The sequence below is a fragment of the Salvelinus sp. IW2-2015 genome, linkage group LG15 (assembly GCF_002910315.2).
Source record: "Salvelinus sp. IW2-2015 linkage group LG15, ASM291031v2, whole genome shotgun sequence".
Taxonomy (NCBI): domain Eukaryota; kingdom Metazoa; phylum Chordata; class Actinopteri; order Salmoniformes; family Salmonidae; genus Salvelinus; species Salvelinus sp. IW2-2015.
This window is the reverse complement of record NC_036855.1, coordinates 32,363,376-32,382,225: the sequence shown is the minus strand read 5'-3', so window position 1 is coordinate 32,382,225 and position 18,850 is coordinate 32,363,376. Positions and strand designations below refer to the sequence as shown.

The window sequence follows — 18,850 nt, the reverse complement described above, 5'->3', positions numbered from 1 at the left end:
TGCCTACACCCATTCAGCATCATTAACACCCTCTTAAGCTTTAGCTCCACCCAGCTTTTTAAGGATTCACATGTGAGGCCATGTACTAAACAACCAAAGCATTCAAGACTAAAAGCTGGCTTATACTACGGGCGTGTTCGTATATTCAATCTGGAGTGCCAGAGTGTGCTCAGAGTGTGCTCTGGGCGTTCAAAAACTCAGAGCGTTGTCAGATTGTACGTTTGTAAATTCAGAGCGCACACTGGACGCTCTGGCCGAGGAGTAAGGTTGATCCGAGCGTTCTGACCTAACAACAGCAGTCAAGCACCCAAGTTAACTGGCTAACGTTGGCTAGCTACTTCCAGACACAAATAAGGGAACAGCTCACTTTGACCGTCTTACTCGCCCTAGCAGAGCTGTTTTTATGTTATCCAGAGCATTGGTGACTGCAACTGTGCTGCTGGCAACAATTGAATTACGCTTTTTTGCCAACTTTTACTGATACCGGCCATATTCAACGGGTGTTGAGCGTTCGTAAATTTGTCAGTTATTCTGTGCTCTGGCACACTCAGATGAGTGCTCTGAAATCAGAGTAAATAGCCAGGGTGAATTTACCAACTACGTCTATCGACAGTTGTCGAAGTGACATCATGAACATTCTATTGAAATCGTTACTTGTATAGTGGAGTCTTTTGTTTAGCTAGCTAAACAATGAACCATAATCCTAACTCATAACTTTACTACCCTGKATGAATTGTTATTTATTTTACCTTAATTTAACTAGGAAAGTCAGTTAAGAACAAATTCTTATTTTCAATGACGGCCTAGGAACAGTGGGTTAACTGCCTTGTTCAGGGYCAGAACGACAGATTTTTACCTTGTCAGCTAGGGGATTCGATCTTGCAACCTTTTGGTTACTAGTCCAACGCCCTATCCACTAGGCTACCTGCCGCCCCAGATAGCTAACCAAACAGGTTCAATGTTAGCTAGCTAACATTAGGCTATAACTAGCAATGCAAATGGCTCTGACATACAAATAATATTACTACACAGATCATACACGTAATGTTAGCTAGCGAGCTAGCCAGCTAACGTTAGATAGCTAGCTAACAGTACCCTTTAACTATAAATGATAACGACTTTCTGTCAATTAGAAATGTGTAATATCTATTGAGGCTAGCTGGACTATCTGACCCATATACATGGATGGATGTTTCTCCCTCTCTGTCATGGATGCCATGGTTGCCTTAATTTGAAGATGTAATCCGGAGACTAGTGTTTTATACAGGTGTTCTCTTTTCGACTCCGTCTGCATATTTGCAATCAAACCCCAGAATTTTCTCCATCTCCTAAGCTATCATACTCTAATTCCACTGTGCATTCCACTGATTTCAAAACTCGGTCCTCCAGAAAGTGGAGAMCAACAGCTTTGCAGTTCTACTACGTGATATCTTTCAAAAAGCCGCGTTAGATAACCTACACATACTGACCAGCTCATGTTATAGACAGAAGCGTAATACATGGCAGACCAATCCGAACTCATCTCTCGGCATGTCCAGCCCACCCATTATCTCAGCCAATCATGTATTTTTCTGTGGCTAAACCAACTTCGCTCGTAATTTAACAATTTTATTCGTATATACAGATGGCATACAAGTTTGTTATTAAGGCACATGAAAGTTCACATGTTCCAGAAGGCATTTCTGTAAAAAAAAAAAGCATTTTGATTTAAAAAAAAGTTTACGTTCAAATGGCTCTCCTGTGAAGTAGTGACGCGTGACATAAACCTAGTTTCCTGAAATGAGTCACATATGACCGACCGGTGGCTTCAAAGCCTCTCAATGGCCAATATATAGCAATAGCAATCCAGGGTTTATATACCTCATTGGTTGTTAAACGGTAGTGACGAGTGGGTTGATATAATGGTAACACTGTCAAAATTCAGCTTTTAACAACCAGAAAATGTTGTTAAAAAAAGGTTATGCAAGCCAACACATTAGGCGACAATTAAGAGAAGCGATTGTGTCAAGCGAAATTATATCAAACGTTTTACCATTGCAACATTAATATGTACAGTCACATTCACCGTGGTTGTCTGAAGCGTGCTATAGAGTTCCCAGCTGGCAATGCCTCATTGCAATTGGTTATTCCCCATCATTTGCAACAATGTCAATGAGCGTCATCACTCTCTTTCCTTTGCTGTACCTCAAACTGTCGTGATTACCAGGTGAAATAAACATTTATGAGTTGATTTTACTCCTGGCTCAGAGTTTGTCTGGGCAGTGTCTTAGRATCACCCTAAAACCTACTCTGAGAGGTTTTTTTTGTTTTTAAAACCGGTTTTAATAGTCTGACAAATATCAAAGATAAACAGCGCTGGGTTTGGTTAAAACTCTCTATGGGAGACCAAAGGGTAGCTGTAGATAGATACATTCTCCAGTAGGAGGTGCTGCCCAGTCTATTTTTCTGATAGTGGATATAACGTTGATGATCTGACGTTGTTTTAAAGGTACGAATTCAACTTATTTTATACAAGGTTTGTCTATGCTGAAATTTGGTTACCATGATGACATAATCCTATGGTTGAAATTTCACCCTCAAAACCACAGTTTACATTGATTACTTTTTCCAAATCAATCCAATGTATTTTCTACGTAGATTCCACGTCACAATACATCGACAAATTATGTTGAAACAACGTTGATTCAACCAGTTTGTTCCAAGTGGGAAAGCATTATTTTTACACCGTGAAGTATTAGGATCCTGAACTAGTTGAGGCAGAAGCCTTGAGCCAGAATAAGACTTCGCTGTGATGCCAGAGTTGTTTGGGCACACTGCTAATATGGCACACTGCTAATAAGCTAATTCTCTGCATTTGAGAATGCTATTCCTGTCCCTGCTTCGGTTCAAATTGTCAATCCCATTTTCAAAACCATATTTCCCTCTTTCCCTGCCACAGGTTCACATAAGAAATATTCAGGCATTACTGCTTTCGAATATGTAAACATTCTATGATGGCTTTGGTATTTTATGTTTTTCAGATACCTATTTAAAATATGATATGTATACTGGGAATAAACATAGGTTATAGTTTCCTTTTTTGGTAGGGGAACACAAACCACAAATCGGTGTCAATCCCAAACTGCATGCAAACACTTATGCATTGCTGTCTGTAATTACAAATCAGAGTAAATAAGATACGGTTATGCTACTAATGTGGCCACTTCCAATTTGCCAAAACTGTAAATGGGAATAACATTTACCACTGTGTAAACTTGGAGCCACCCAGTCTGTAACCTCACAGCCCTCACTCAATCTTTCTTCTAGCTTCTCAGAAAGTCCGGGAAAGAGCCAATTCAAAACGGAGGTTTTGTAACTCTTTATAGATGGCAACCTCTAGACGGTTATTTATTTCTCTGTAAGGAATCATTCATTTATGGAAAGTTGAACGTAATTCTGTAAGGTCTACTTACTGTACCTTCTATTGTCTTTCATATTTCAGTATGTGTTAATGACTTAACGCATATGCCTTGCTTTGGGTGTTCGACTAACTCAGCCTACTATGAGTCTGATCTCCCTCTTGTTCCTGCAGCAAACGTTGGTGCGTCTGCGAGGTGGGGCCATCGTAGGGGAAGGTCGTGTGGAGGTGCTAAAGAACGGCGAGTGGGGAACCATCTGTGATGATAATTGGAGCCTCCTGTCAGCCACGGTGGTGTGTCGAGAGCTGGGCTTCGGGAGTGCCAAGGAGGCCCTGTCTGGTGGTCGGCTTGGACAGGGTAGGGATTGGAACTCAGTCCTACTTACAATAACAGTGCCAATCACAACATTACATCCGGCCAAGTACATGATGGGCATTCCAACATATTGGTCAGCCTAGCAGTTGACTTGGCTGAAGATGAAGTTAACTATTATAATGTTTGATCTATGTAAAAGGCCTTGAATAGATTATTATTACATAGGTTATCAAAATCAGGTTAGAGGTCATGCAAGTTTTTCTGGTCATTTTTAGAGTAGTTGTCCAAGAGTATTGGGTTTGTTTCACCATTTTCGATCAACAGTCAATCAAACAACATTGGCCTTAACTGCGCAAAGTCTGAGTAGAAATCTGAGATGACCACTTGAATTCCTGGAATACAAAGAAACATTTACATGAACAGCTTCATTGTGTACTGTAGCTTTAGAACTACATGTGTTCACCAAATGTTGCAAAGGGAAAATGTCCAAAAGATCTAACAGTCTGTAATACTATCCCTTATTTGCCGACTTTTTGAGCCGTCACTAACCCTGCTGGAGGACCGGATCAGGCTGGGTTATAGAAATGGAATGGATCAGTTCAACTTTTAATTTGTTCTCTGCAGTTCGGAGCCCATATTCGTAAAGCTTCACAGAGTAGGAGTGCTGATCTAGGATAAGTTTGGCCTTTTGGATCATAATGACTAAGATAACATGAAAAAGGGGGACCTGTTCCTCGATCAGCATTCCTACTCTGATTCTTTGTGAATACAGGCTCATGGTCACAGTGAGCTGAACAATGCAAGGCCATACTTGCCATATTCCAGGACTGTAATTGAAAGGCTGTAGTGGAGAGAAAAACTATATTTAAAGAGTACATCATGTATCCACTCCCTTATTCAAGACCTCGTCTTTCCCTCCAGGGACATGGGCCCTGCCAAAACGAGGACATACTATTTATTGACCAGTTTTCTCTCACTCAGTGTTACCTGCGGGGATATTAGTTACCATGGATATTTTTTTTTCTGCAGAGGCAGACCAATAACTGAGGCATAAAGACATGGACCCTCCCCATATACAGTAGGTATCGCTGACTCAGTCAAAATTATGTATTCAGCAGATCTTACAGTAACTGTAATCGTGGACTACAGGAAAAGGCYGGCAGAACAGGCCCCCATTAACATCGACAGGGCTGTAGTGGAGCGGGTCGAGAGTTTCAAGCTCCTTGGTGTCCACATCACCAACGAKCTATCATGGTCCAAACACACCAAGACAGTCGTGAAGAGGGCACAACAAAACCTTTTCCCCCTCAGCCCTCAGGGGACTGAAAAGATTTGGCATGGGTCCCCAGATCCTCAAAAAGTTCTACAGCTTCACCATTCGAGAGCATCCCGACCGGTTYCATCACTGCCTGGTATGGCAACTGCTCGGCATCTGYCCGTAAGGCGCTACAGAGGGTAGTGCGTACGGCACAGTACATCACTGGGGCCAAGCTTCCTGCCATCCAGGACCTATATAATAGGCAGTCAGAGGAAAGCCCATAAAATTGTCAGAGACTCCAGTCACCCAAGTCATAGACTGTTTTCTCTGCTACCGCACGGCAAGCGGTACCGGAGCGCCAAGTCTGGGACCAAAAGGCTCCTTAACAGCTTCTACCCCAAGACTACTGAACAATTAATCAAATGCCCACTGGACTATTTACATTGACCCCCCCCCCCCCCAAACTCACTGTTTATTATCTATGCATAGTCACTTCACCCCTACCTACATGTACAAATTACCAAATGAACTAACCTGTACCCCCCGCACACTGACTTGGTACCGGTACACCCTGTATATAGCCTCGTTATTGTTATTTTATTGTGTTACTTTCGTTTATTTGAACTGCACTGTTGGTTAAGGGTTTGTAAGCAAGCATTTCACGGTAAGGTCTACACTTGTTGTGTTCGGCGTATGTGACAAAGTTTGATTTGATTTAACTGTGTCTTTAAATCATTCACCTATTTTCAGTGAGGCTGAAGTGAAGGGCCATGCTCTACCAACTGAGCTACACGGGACACTATAACAGGGTTGAAAGGAATTGCACACTGCTGTTTTCCYAATAGGTACAGCTATTATTAATTTTATCTCTGAGCTAGTCCACACAGGCATGAGACTGAAAAAAGGAGTAGTAAATTACAGAATAATGGCACATTATGGAACATGGAAACAGCAGACGGCCTAAGTTRCAAATGGCACCCTATCCCTTACATAGTCCCTACCTTTGACCAAAAGTAGTACACTATATCYTTGCTGTCTGATGAAAACCTCTTATCTTCAAAACAGGGKCTTTTCAAAACATAATATTTTCCCATTAACAAACAAAAATTTCTGAAAGTTTCTTTTTATAATTTTTGGGGGGGGTCCTAGAGTCCTGACATGCTCAGTGTTCATTGAAGGGAGTTACTGCTTTCAATAAATGTTTAAAAAAAAGTAAATTAAATAGGCAAACATTTTATTACAAGGTTTTCATCAGACAGTGACGATKTGGGTGCCATTTGAAAAGCATCCAGAGAGAATAATGGACTGGTTGTTCCTTTTGGAAAAATATTTTCCCCACATGATTTACTACTGTCAAGGAGAAAGGAACACTATCTCTGTATCTAAGGCCTCCAGGAAAATAAGTTACAGAAAMACGCATCTTAATAGCAGACCAGCTAGAACAGACATGAAAACATCCTCTTTAACCTTCAATAATGAAACTCATCTAATAAAGTGATGACAAGATCCTGCAATGCATTAAAATGTGTGGTCTCCCATGAGCTTGTTGACTGAAACACCAAGTCTTGGACTTTGACTTAGATTCACCACAGTTCCATTTACCTGTCAACGTGGAACCACACCGTTTTTGGCCACACTCAACTGTWATTTTAGCTTCCCTGAACGTCTGGGAAAGAGTCAACTCCAAGAGTCTCTGCCCATCTCTTACCAGTATTATTCTCCTTTGTGTGTTTCCCAGGTATGGGCCCAGTCCATATGAATGAGATTGAGTGCTCTGGCTTTGAGAAGTCCATCACAGAGTGCTTCTTCAACAAAGAGTCGCTGGGCTGCAGCCATGAGGAGGATGCAGCCGTGAGGTGTAACGTCCCAGCAATGGGCTTCCAGGAGAGGGTAGGTGTCTGTGTGTGCGTGTGTCTGTGTGTTAGTCAGGTAAAGAGCACAGGCTATCTTTAACGAAGACTTTACGTGCTGTTCTCATCACTATAGTCAATAAGATTGAACATTTACCTACAGTACATTTCTTTCTTTCATAAAATATAAACATTGTATAATGTAGTAATGGACAAAGTAGTATTCCTATTGCTGCTATCTGTGTGTTTGTAGCTAAATACCTCTCATGTGTCTCTCTYTGCAGCTGCGRCTGAGTGGSGGACGTAACCCAAACGAGGGGCGTGTGGAGGTGCTGGTGGAGAGGAACGGCTCCCAGGCATGGGGTACGGTATGCAGTGACGGCTGGGGCACCATCGAGGCTATGGTCGTGTGCAAACAGCTTGACCTCGGCTTCGCCAGCAATGCCTTCCAGGTGAGAAATGTMTTTTGAAATGTCTATTTATMTAACCTTTYTTTATACAGGTAAATCAATTAAGAACAAATTCCTATTTTGACAACCTGTCCAAACATGCAGCAGTGCTCTCCGCAGCATTACAGCACTGTACAGTTACCCTACTGAAAAAAATGTCCTTGGCCCTTGTACCATGTAGGCTGTCCTTTTGACATCAATTCTGTTCCAAATGACAGCTTTCCCAAATTAGGGCCCTCATTCAGTCCTCTAAAACTGTGTGTGTATGTCTCTAGTTGCCAGGGGTGACAAATACCTCCTCTGGTGTTGTAGGACCGTCATCTCTTAACGGTTTGCACCTGAGAAGCATTACGCAGACCTTCCCATCAGACAGCACAGTATTTGTTGTGTCAAATGMTTTTTTACTAGACTGCTTGATAACAGTAATAGTGGGTTTGGAAAATCTCTGTAAACCTTGGAATGGAGGAAATGATGTTTGCTATAGAACAGAGATTTATGAGGAATGATTACTGTTACTCCTGAATTACAACATAACACAACGTATGAATACAATTCAACCGTATCTATTTTGTAGTCTGTAGTTGGTTTTAATATTTGTGATGGCTACACTTCAGGGATAAATGAAGAACTAAGCCAAGTAACAGTGACACTAATGCAAAGTTAGAGAGATAATGAACAGGTTGCCCCCTCTTGTGGTAAAAAATAAATATATATTTTTTTTTAAATACAAAAATTAGGGGGTAGATCAMCTTTAATATTGCAGATAGATACCAACCGTCTTGTGGCTTTGCCCTTACAGTATGTGTTGCTATCCTCCTTGAATCCATAGGGAATGTGAATACTACCCGAAATTTTTTCGAACTAATTTACACTTACTGGTATCTACATACATGTACTGTTGAATTATCCAACTACTTAATTGAACATATAACTATAATAATATATTGACATAGCAAACACAACCTATGACAAAATTCCACAAATTCTCTGTCTGATCTAAACCATTCCCTGACTGCTATRATGCTGTGTTCCTGTCCTGTAGGAGACGTGGTACTGGCCAGGGGAGGTGAGTGCTGACCCTGTGGTGATGAGTGGAGTGCGATGTTCTGGCACTGAGATGTCCCTTTCCCAGTGCCTGCACCATGGAGCTCATCTCACCTGTCCTAAAGGAGGGGGACGCAATGCTGCCGGAGTCTCCTGCTCAGAGAGTAAGAGGGAACTCATACTGTCTTTTCCTCACAGACAGRCGTCTGCCTGGACTAGTTGTCTTGCATTGAAAGAGGATGATTGCTTGCATGCAAAAACATGCATTTGTCTGGCCTGGCCTATTATGGCTTAATGGCTATTATAAGCATCCMTCAGGCTCATCCTACCTTCAATCTCGTCTTTCAATCTTTTGAGTGCGGACCTGTAATTTCAGTAGTCAGCAGGACTACATGTTACAGTAAATTGTGAGGATAAAGTATGGTCTGATTTCGAACCAGTAACCGCCATAACTCCCTGCTCTCCCCTRAGCTGCCCCTGACCTGGTGCTGAACCCCCAGATAGTGGAGCAGACCACCTATATGGAGGACAGGCCCATGTTRATGRTGCAGTGTGCCTATGAGGAGAACTGCCTATCCACCACCTCCAGTGAGACCCCTGCCAACTCTTACCGCCGCCTGCTGCGCTTCTCCTCCCAGATCCACAACAACGGACAGTCGGACTTCCGTCCCAAGGCTGAACGCCACTCCTGGGTGTGGCATGACTGCCACAGGCAAGTAGCTCCGTGGATTTTTCTGTCTGTTTGTCTGTCTGTGAAACTGTARGATCATTTCCTTTTTTTTTGTTTAAATTGGTGATTTATTAACCTCACAGTTGTGTGGGTCAACAGGATTGGTTATTTTAACACTGTTTGGAAATTACTGTCAGAAGCAACAAAAAAACACATGTTTAGAGAAAGTTCCACTGAACATTTTCCATTTCCATAAGTTCTCTGCCCTGTAATTGACCATGGACTGAAACGTCTCAGATGTTTGTGGTCAAGGCATTGGATGAACTGTGCAATGTTGGCAGCTTCACACAGMCACCAGCTCTACACACATCAAACCCTTGGTGTATCCTCAGGTGGCCAAAACATGACAGTATGCAGTGGCGCTCCAATCAGCCTTRTGCCAACAGCCCTGTGGGATTATACATAGAATCGCTAAATATATACKATTTTTAAAATAAATGTTTATTTTCGGTTTCTTTGGCCTTGGTGCCATGTGTTTCAACAGTGTCTCGAGCTCTTGRATAAAAACCTATCTGCTTCAGAGAGAATATACTAGGCACCTCACTGTGATTGCACTGTGATTGAACTGTGATTGCAAACTAGAGGTTAGTTGAATAAACGTGTRTCTCTCTGTGTCCAGCCATTATCACAGCATGGAGGTGTTCACCCACTACGACCTGCTCAGCCTCAACGGCACCAAGGTGGCAGAGGGACACAAGGCCAGCTTCTGTCTGGAGGACACCGAATGTGAAGAGGGTAAYAGCCTGGAGAGACAGGGCGCATCCCAAATGGCACCCTATTCCCCAGTGCACTACTTTTGACCGAGGCCATGCAACTTACCTATTCATGCCATCCTCCGGGCAACCTTTTACCCTTTTTTACACTTATGCCAACCTGAACCAAACTGTGGTCTGTCGTTCTTTTCAGCCTGGTTCCAGTAACTATGGCAGATGTGTAAATAGGCAAGTTCAGTAGGTTTGGCTACGCTTTGTTCACCTCAGTAGTGTGGAAAGCCCTCGTCTACCCAGTGTTCCTCACTCCAAGCAGAATATAATACAGCCTACACCCATCCAACTCTGAGCAATAGCCCAACTGTCACTCACAAAAGCATCCATCATGCAAAGGTATGTGCTTACCTGTTTGTCTTTGATTGATTATAACTTTGGCAGGTATTGAGAAAAGATATGAGTGTGCCAACTTTGGGGAACAAGGCATCACTGTGGGCTGCTGGGATACGTACAGACATGATATTGACTGCCAGTGGATCGACATCACAGACATTAAGCCCGGAGATTACATATTCCAGGTAAGTGACATGCTGTAAACTCCCAAACGGCAACCTATTCCCCATATAGTGCACTACTTTTGATAGGACTCTGGTCAAAAGTAGTGCACTATAGGGAATAGGGTGCAATTTTGGGCCGTAACCAAAGTCATGCCACCACTATTTCCACTATGTTATCGATTGAGGTTTTCATGTTGTATGCAAACTAWGTATTTTGTTAGTTGTGGAGTTGGATTGGCTTCCTCGTCATCTCCATGTTGGACTAGTTGTCTCTGCCGGACACTTGTTAGATTGTCAATATGGCSACTCACAGCATTTGCCTCTGTCCCACAGGTTGTTATTAACCCTAACTATGAGGTGCCTGAGTCCGACTACACCAATAACTTCATGAAGTGCAGATGCAGATACGACGGCCACCGTATATGGATGTACAGCTGTCATAATGGTGAGGCAATGGTGCACCAACCATTGGTAGAGCGACTGTTTTACACCAGACATTCTGAGTTACTGCATTGTTCCACCACCCTCCTTGACTTAAAAGATKACTTCACTCATAAATGAAAGTTAGATGTTTTCAGAAGTAGACTAATGTCAAGATATATTGACATTAGTCTATATGCCATTCATTTTTGCCATTCATTTTTTGGTGGAGGCATACGCAGTTGTTGGATATACACAACTGATGTCGTGGGTCTTATGTATGTTACTGTATGTTGTAATYGCTTACGACAGCTTTACGTATGAATGGGTTGTCAGAATGAGTGGCACATGTCATAAAATGTCAGAGTGATGTATTCAGTCCTCTACTGTGGAACAACCTGACCCTGAACGGCGAAAAGTGCACCTTTACAGCTCCAGCCGTTGAGTTTGTGGGAGTCCGCCTGTCGGCCAAAGGCATTGGCCCACTCATGTCGAACATTGAAGTCGTCCACCGCATTCCGGAACCGACCTCAGCCTCTCAGGTGGCCTCATTCTTGGTCACGACAGCCTAGTACCTCCGGTTTCTGCCCCACTACTCTCAGACCACAGCGCCCCTTCGCCAGCTCCTCAAGAAGGACGAACCATGGGCCTGAACAGACACGGTCCACTCACTGAAGAGCCAGCTCACCACAGRCCCAGTCTTAGCTCACTTTGACCCCGTCTGCCCCACCATTGCCACCTGTGAAGCCTCAGCGGAGCACTAGGAGCTGTCCTCTCACAGCTGCAGAATGGCTTTGAGAGGCCCGTCGCCTTTGCTTCGAGGGCCCTGAGCCCCACTAAGTAACGGTACTCTGTGGTCGAACGAGAAGCACTGGCCTGTGTCTGGGCGTGCGAAAGGTGGTACCTCTACCTATACGTCCGGCTGTTCACGCTCCGAACTGACCACCAGTCTCTCACGACGCTACTGTGAGCCTCAGGAACTGGCCACAAGCCACTTCGGCTGCACAGATGGGCCGACCGCCTCAGACAGTATGACTATCAGCTGAAGTTCTCTCTGGGGAGGGATAACGTGGTTGCAGACCTCCTCTCACGCTCCATTGACGCTCCTACTCCGATTGTCTTGCCGGACGACAAAACAGAGCTCGTACAAATGCTCTACGCTCCCCTTCAGCCAGCCGTCTCAGGAACTGAGAACTGAACTGGAGGAACTGAAGCAAGCATCGGAACAGGACCCACACTGTCTACCCTGCACACCTACATACGCACTGGATGGCCAGCACGTGTGCCGGAAGATCTGGCGCCTTTCGCCAGGGTGACGCACAAACTTTCTTTCTGGGAAGACGTCTGTTTCTCTCGAGGGTTGTGCATTGTGGTCCCGAGTGGCCTGCATGCGRGTGTTCTATCCATAGCCCACAAAGGTCACTTGGGCATAGTGAAGGTGTCGAGACCTTGTGTGGTGGCCAGGCATCGACCACGACATTGAAGCCCTGTTCAGGGATTGTGCTGCATGCCTCCTCAGTGGGAAAACAGGAAAGTCCGCCCCACCCCACCCTGCAGCCTCTCGCATGGCCGCCCCGCCCCTGGACATCTGTTGCGAGATCCATGGGCACACAGTCCCTCACCATCAGCGCTTCCTGGTGGTGGCGTATGAACTCAGTGGCCAGAAGTGMTTCCTYTCGGAACTGTCYCAGCACAGGRCATCATGGACATCCTAGACAGCCTGTTCACAAGGTGGGGCCTACCCCTCACCCTCACCAYGGACAATGGGCTCCAACTAACCTCTGTCGAGTTCTCRTCCTATCTCAGCAACAAGGGAATCAAACACATCTGCACGGCCTACTACAACCCACAAGCTAAAGAAGGGGTGGAACGTTTCAACCAAACGCTGTAGAACGGCATCAGAGCGCACCTGGCCTAGGGGTGCACGTTCTGTACTGCCTTGACCCAAACAATCATGCGCTACAGAGCAAGCAAACACACAACTACACAGGTCTCCCCGGAATCTCTCATGCTAGGTCGTGGAGGGTGCCACTGGTGGCACAAGCATGTCAGAGGTAACCTTTGGAGAAGAAATGTCCGAACCCTCTGAGGAAGAAAGGCATTCTGAAGATGCCACAAGTTCCAGCAACAGTCACAGAACCCTTGACCTTGACTACCCATCGACTGTGGACAGTGACCCACCAATGGTGGTGGTAGTTGAACAGGTTAAACGTAATGATAACTCTGTTAGGACTGTCAGGTCAGGGGCTGGTCGAGTTAGGAAACGCCCAGTGAGACTCATTGAGACTATGCAGACACAGAGGGTTTTTCATACAGAATTCATTAGAGTACCTGTGTGGGTGTAGGATTAGAATCCAAGTCTATAGCCACATNCAAACACATCTGCACGGCCTACTACAACCCACAAGCTAAAGAAGGGGTGGAACGTTTCAACCAAACGCTGTAGAACGGCATCAGAGCGCACCTGGTCTAGGGGTGCACGTTCTGTACTGCCTTGACCCAAACAATCATGCGCTACAGAGCAAGCAAACACACAACTACACAGGTCTCCCCGGGATCTCTCATGCTAGGTCGTGAGATGGAACTGCCACTGGACAGACTCAGAACACAGAGCGTAACAGCACCGGCGACTAGGCGCACCCAAGCAAAGCAGGCAGTGACCAGGTACCAAAGAACAYTGAAACAGSGTTTCAACAAGGCAAACAGAGACGCCACCTGATGGACCTCCACTACTACCAGTCCAAGCCTCTGTGGGCTCCCGAAGGGCCAGAGCCACAAGRGGTGGCGGCTGAAGAACGGCCTATGCGGGCACGAACTCGCCRTGCTCATCTGGAGGGCTACTTAACCTCCATTCCCTCTTAGGCTCCGTTAGGTGTCTTCGCCAACCTCCAGGTTAATGGACTGAACTGTCTAGTTTGGAGAGTCGTTGTTTGCCTCTTCCGTTTAAGGGTTAATGTTTCTGTCTTACAGGTATCACTCTAGGTTCTATGGACATTTTTAGTTGGTACCAGTCCCTGGTTTTGGAAAGGGGGGGAATTGTTATGTATGGTACGACGTCCTGTACGTCGTACTGTACGTTGTTATGGTTTACGACAGTGTGCTGCTTTACGTATGACTGCGTTGTCAGAATGAGTGGCACGTCATACAACGTGCAATGTGAAACCATGCCGATGTGCGTTCTTTTACAGCTAAGCTAGATATAACAGTGGGACTTGCTTTCATCTTGACATTAGACGTCTGACGCACTTTGGTTTGAAAGTGTAATGCGTTAAAGTGTTGTGAAATGTTGAATTGTAACACTGTGTGAACATTTGTCTCCTTTCCTGTGTCCAGGTGGTTCGTTAAGCACTGAGACTGAGGAGGCCTTCCCTGGGCTACTGAACAACCAGGTTATACACAGATAAAGAGAAGAACAGAATCATCACCACCACAGAAAGACTGCCAAAAAGCCCCCAAACACTAGCTCTCTCCCTCCCTCCCAGTCAGCAGTCCAGGATAACTATTTTATCGTGTTGCCAATACGCCTACAGCTGTTATGAACCCTCCTAGTGGGGAGTGCCACAGTATATGGACAGCACTCATTGATTATGCCTAAAGAAGCAACCCACTGCCCACCTCTTTCAGACATCCCCTCTCCTTCTTAGGCAGARCATTTGATGTATCCTTCTGTCTTCCCTAAACCAGGTAGCCTCTCCCAGTCCCAGCTCTCTGGTTGAGGTCAATACGGGACTGAGAGTTTCTCTGTCACGCTTGGGTTAGAGACATGAAATGTACATCCCCACTGCTCCCCACTAGAGGTGATGATGAGACTCATATGGCACCCTATWCCCTATATAGTGCACTATGTTTGGGCCCTGAACAAAATTAGTSCATTATAAAGGGAATTCTGCTGCACTGTCTTTTTTTAATATGATAAAACGTGAATTCAAAGGTAATTGTCCAAGAGTTTGGATGTCTCCGACAAATAAATCTCTCTCTTGGACTATGAACAATACAGACTTTATTGATCATTAGCTAATACTAGTTTGTAATGGCTTTATGCAGTAGGTGCCTCATATAGGCTACTCTCTGAGTAGCTTAATGAAGATGCTTATTGAGGATGRAGTACAGTACAATACCATAATAGGATGCAATAACTAACTGCCAGTAAGTGCATTGCTGTTGGGAAATGTTTAACAAACAGTCTTATTCCAAGAGATGTCCTGTGCCTTTTTTTCTGACTTAGAATCTATTTCCTCTTCCTTGGGAAATTTAGACGACATCATTTTGGGGCGCAGGGTTGTTACCCTCACCGATCTTTTCATCTGTGGTACAGGGTACTCCCTCAGACGTCATCAATGTGCTCAACACGCTCTATTTGAAGTTATTCTGTGGTGTTCTCTCACTCTGACATCTGTAATTAACCCAAGTGCCTGAAGTTCCTTTTCCATTGTAAAAACTGTGACCAAATAGTAGACATTAGTCTGCTCCACACCAAAACAGTGGTGGTGGTAGTACAGTAGTTAAAATGGAGGGAAACAACTAATCCCCCTCAGTGCCTTATAGTGAGAAAATACCTGGGTTTTTTTTGTTTCCTTTTCGACATTCATGAACAATCTCATATTTTCCAGCAAACATAAGTAACTTATTGTTGTAAAAGTCAGGGATTTTAAATCGTTTTTTTTTACTTTGTTTTTTCTTTTACAATAATGTGTGTGCGAGTGTCTCATTATTTTATTGTACTTTTTATAATGGTGCTACCAAACTGTCCTCCTCTGTTTTATGAGGGTACAGTACAGTGACAGCTGAATCGCTAAAGTATGTTATGTATGCTAACTGTATACTTGATTGGAGTGTTTAAATCCGTAATTTGCTTTCACTATATTAAAGGTAAGATTTATTGAGCAAACAAATCTAAGTTGTCGGTTGTATTTTCAGATCTATACATGTAAATTAGGCCTAATGCCACCTTCATCACACATGTCAGGGGGCGGCAGGCTAGAGAGACGAGCCAGCAACTGGAGGGTTGCCAGTTTGAATCCTGGGTCCAACGGGAAAAATTTGTCGGGAAGTGAGCTGGCAAGCGGAGGGTTGATGGTATCAAATCTTAGATGCCATTGCCTGCTGTTGTGCCCTTGAGCAAAGCACTTAACCCCCCAGAACATCTCGAAGTGTGGCCACCCCCCCCCCNCCCCCCCCCCACCTCTCAAAAAAAAAATATATATATTTATACGTATGTCTGTAGGAGGGGTTGGGTTAAAAGCGGAAGTACAATTTCAGTTGGACCTTGTGTGCAATTTTAAATCTTAATCACAGTTCTCGAATTTGCTGCCATCTTCTGGTTGTTTAAGGTAGTGATTTGGCTATGGACCATAAAGGAGTAGTGTTTCATGTAGGACAGTGTATGCTCTCCATCCTCGGGTCATCTATACACCCACTACAGTTTGTTCTTCATTGCTCTGCTGACTTTCCTATCATTCCTACAGTATGGCCAAGGGATGTCCTTTAACATCTACATTGCAATACTTCAACAGGAGTGAATTTTTTTTTTGTGTGGCATCAGTGACATTCTCACAACTAGTTTAACTTTTTCATGTATGTATCCATGCCATTTGTTAGGGAATTATGCATTGTGCTATACCTAAAGAGGTGAGAAATACAGTTACACTACATTTACGTTCGCAAGTGCCATGCTCTACCAACTGAACCACAAAGGACATGATYGTCCATAAGGCAAATGTCAGAATGAGTTTGAAGTTCTACAACAGTTTGACTTTCTGCAGCAAGCTAATCCGAATGCCAAGCTTTGTATACTTAAATTGGAGCTGTTCACTTTGGTAACTGGTGTTCAGTGAAAACTAGAGGGACTTCCTGTTGTCATTGGTTGGAGTAAATCCAGGCCTCATTGCTCTTTGTTTGGACTGTCTCCTGTGCTAATGTAAGCAGCCCTGTATTACTCAGCAGCAGGACTAATAAGGTTAATCTCCAGCACCCCCAGGAACAGGGCTGCTGTTAAGAAGACTGTGAAGCAGCTTTTCTGGTTAAGACAAATGCTCCTGGTCTAAAGCAGAGGCTGTGTACCAAATGGCACCCTATTCTATATATAGTGGACTACTGTTGACAAGAGCAGTATGGGCCCTGGTCAAAGTTGCCTAGTGCACTATAAAGGGAATAGGATGCCATTTGGGACACAGATATAGATGTAGCAGCTAGCCTCAGCGATGCATAGCCTGCTACCCTGGAAGATGGAATTCATCCAGCACCATCAATTACACACCTAACACCCCCTCTGACACTTTTAGTTTTTAGTCCTGCAGACTGATTAGATGTTAGAGGAGCAGGCAGGCGACATATCCAAGTGGTTGTTTAATCCCTTACCATCTACCAAGACCACCCATTCCCCTGATGTACTGTAGCTAGTCTCTCTATTAATCCACGTCTTCCCACCAGGGCGGATAATGGTAGCAAGAGCCATCTGAAGACCGGAAACCACAAACCAGAAGGTCTCCACGAAGTAAATACCACACACACACACACACACACACACACACACACAACCACACACACACACCACACACACACACACACACACACACACACACACACCACACACACACACACACACACACACACACACCACACCACACCACACACCACCACACCACACACACACACACACACACACACAGAGTCTGGCTTGTTTTGCAACCAGGGAGGGAAGACCACCTACCGTGCTGTGCCACCAGGAGGGGGAATGTCACAGGTAACTTGAGACGGAGTTCAGTGGGTAACGACGGACATTCGGTTGACTAGACACACTTGGGCCAGGGAAAATCTCCTTCTGCTCTATGAGGTAACAAAGAGCTGCATTCATGTGATAAAAGGTTAATTATGCGAGGCTTGGCTGAATAGATTCTGTGCGTGCTAAACTGAAGGGGATGGTTCAGCAGTCTCTTTCTCAGGCTCGGCCTGAGAGAGGACAGGGAACCAGAACAGGTGATTGGGTCTAATTTCTCTTACGGTCAAGAGTAACCTCAGAGTTCATGGGAAAGTCCTYTCTCTGTTGTAGCATCCTAAATGGCACCCTATTCCCTATGTAGTGCAGTACATTTGAKCAGAGCATAGGCTTACATAGGAAATAGGGTGCCATTTGGGATGCASKRTGTGTCCCTTTGTCCAATKTTACTTGAAATCTCTTCAKCTCCTTAGTTATACCCAGAATMACTTTTCTGGGAATATTTAGTTTAACGGTGAGAAATACTACTACTTTCTGGGAGATTTAGTCAGGCTAGTCCTCCTCTATAAATCTTGTGGACAAGAGAATATATTACCTGGAACTGAAAGCAGCTTTCTGGGAAGTCCTGTTTTTCAAGCCCGAGGTTGCAACTTTTCCCTCTATGAAAAACAGTCTGACTAGACATCAGTACACACACACAGTCTGTGTGAAACCAGTGTTTGTGCATCCATACTACTATTGGATTGATGAAGAGGGCCAATCTCAGTCGAATGTACTGTCCCAAAACAAGGCATGAATATGTACATTTACAGATATAATTTCTATTACAGATTATCATACAGTTCGTGTACAAATTGAAGTTGCAACATCCATTTTTGGACCTATTAATTAATATGCACCCATTGATTCTTGAAGAGTATAACTAATACATTTCTCATGAACTTAGTTCAACTGTCGTACCCCATCAGAACCCAAAATATAAGCTTGTTTTACTCCAAGTTTGTAAACAAAATAAATGTAAACACCGCATAGCCTCAAAACATGTTTAAAACTATACTTTTGATGTTATGGATTGTCAGCCTTTATTTATTCAACCTTTAACTAGGCAAGTCAGTTAAGAACAAATTCTTATTGACAATGACGGCCTAGGAACAGTGGGTTAACTGCCTTGTTCAGGGGCAGAACGACAGATTTTTATGTTGTCAGCTCGGGGGTTCAATCTAGCAACCTTTCGGTTACTGGCCCAATGCTCTAACCACTAGGCTACCTGCCGCCCCATCCATAGCTGTCTATGAATTTGAGCTTTTTACTGAAACAGTGGTGGGGAACACACTTTGTTATTGTTTCAACTGCGGAATTGCCCCTTTAAGCTAAAACATCCAAACGATTTTCTGCATCATCCAGAAG

General features: G+C 44.2%; 1 protein-coding gene across 2 annotated transcripts in view; it reads left to right on the top strand.

Annotated features, from left to right (window-relative positions):
- The window catches only part of loxl2b (lysyl oxidase-like 2b), a 60,512-nt gene extending 44,898 nt beyond the window's left edge, over positions 1-15,614 (top strand). For both annotated transcript variants that reach the window (XM_024002192.1, XM_024002191.1), the window contains exons 6-14: positions 3,572-3,755; positions 6,710-6,861; positions 7,106-7,273; positions 8,313-8,478; positions 8,786-9,026; positions 9,664-9,779; positions 10,193-10,329; positions 10,642-10,753; positions 14,062-15,614. In XM_024002192.1, the coding sequence (XP_023857960.1) occupies positions 3,572-3,755; positions 6,710-6,861; positions 7,106-7,273; positions 8,313-8,478; positions 8,786-9,026; positions 9,664-9,779; positions 10,193-10,329; positions 10,642-10,753; positions 14,062-14,132 (1,347 nt within the window). In that variant the 3' untranslated portion in view covers positions 14,133-15,614. The remainder of the gene's footprint in view (positions 1-3,571; positions 3,756-6,709; positions 6,862-7,105; positions 7,274-8,312; positions 8,479-8,785; positions 9,027-9,663; positions 9,780-10,192; positions 10,330-10,641; positions 10,754-14,061) is intronic.
- Positions 15,615-18,850: the final 3,236 nt, after the last annotated feature.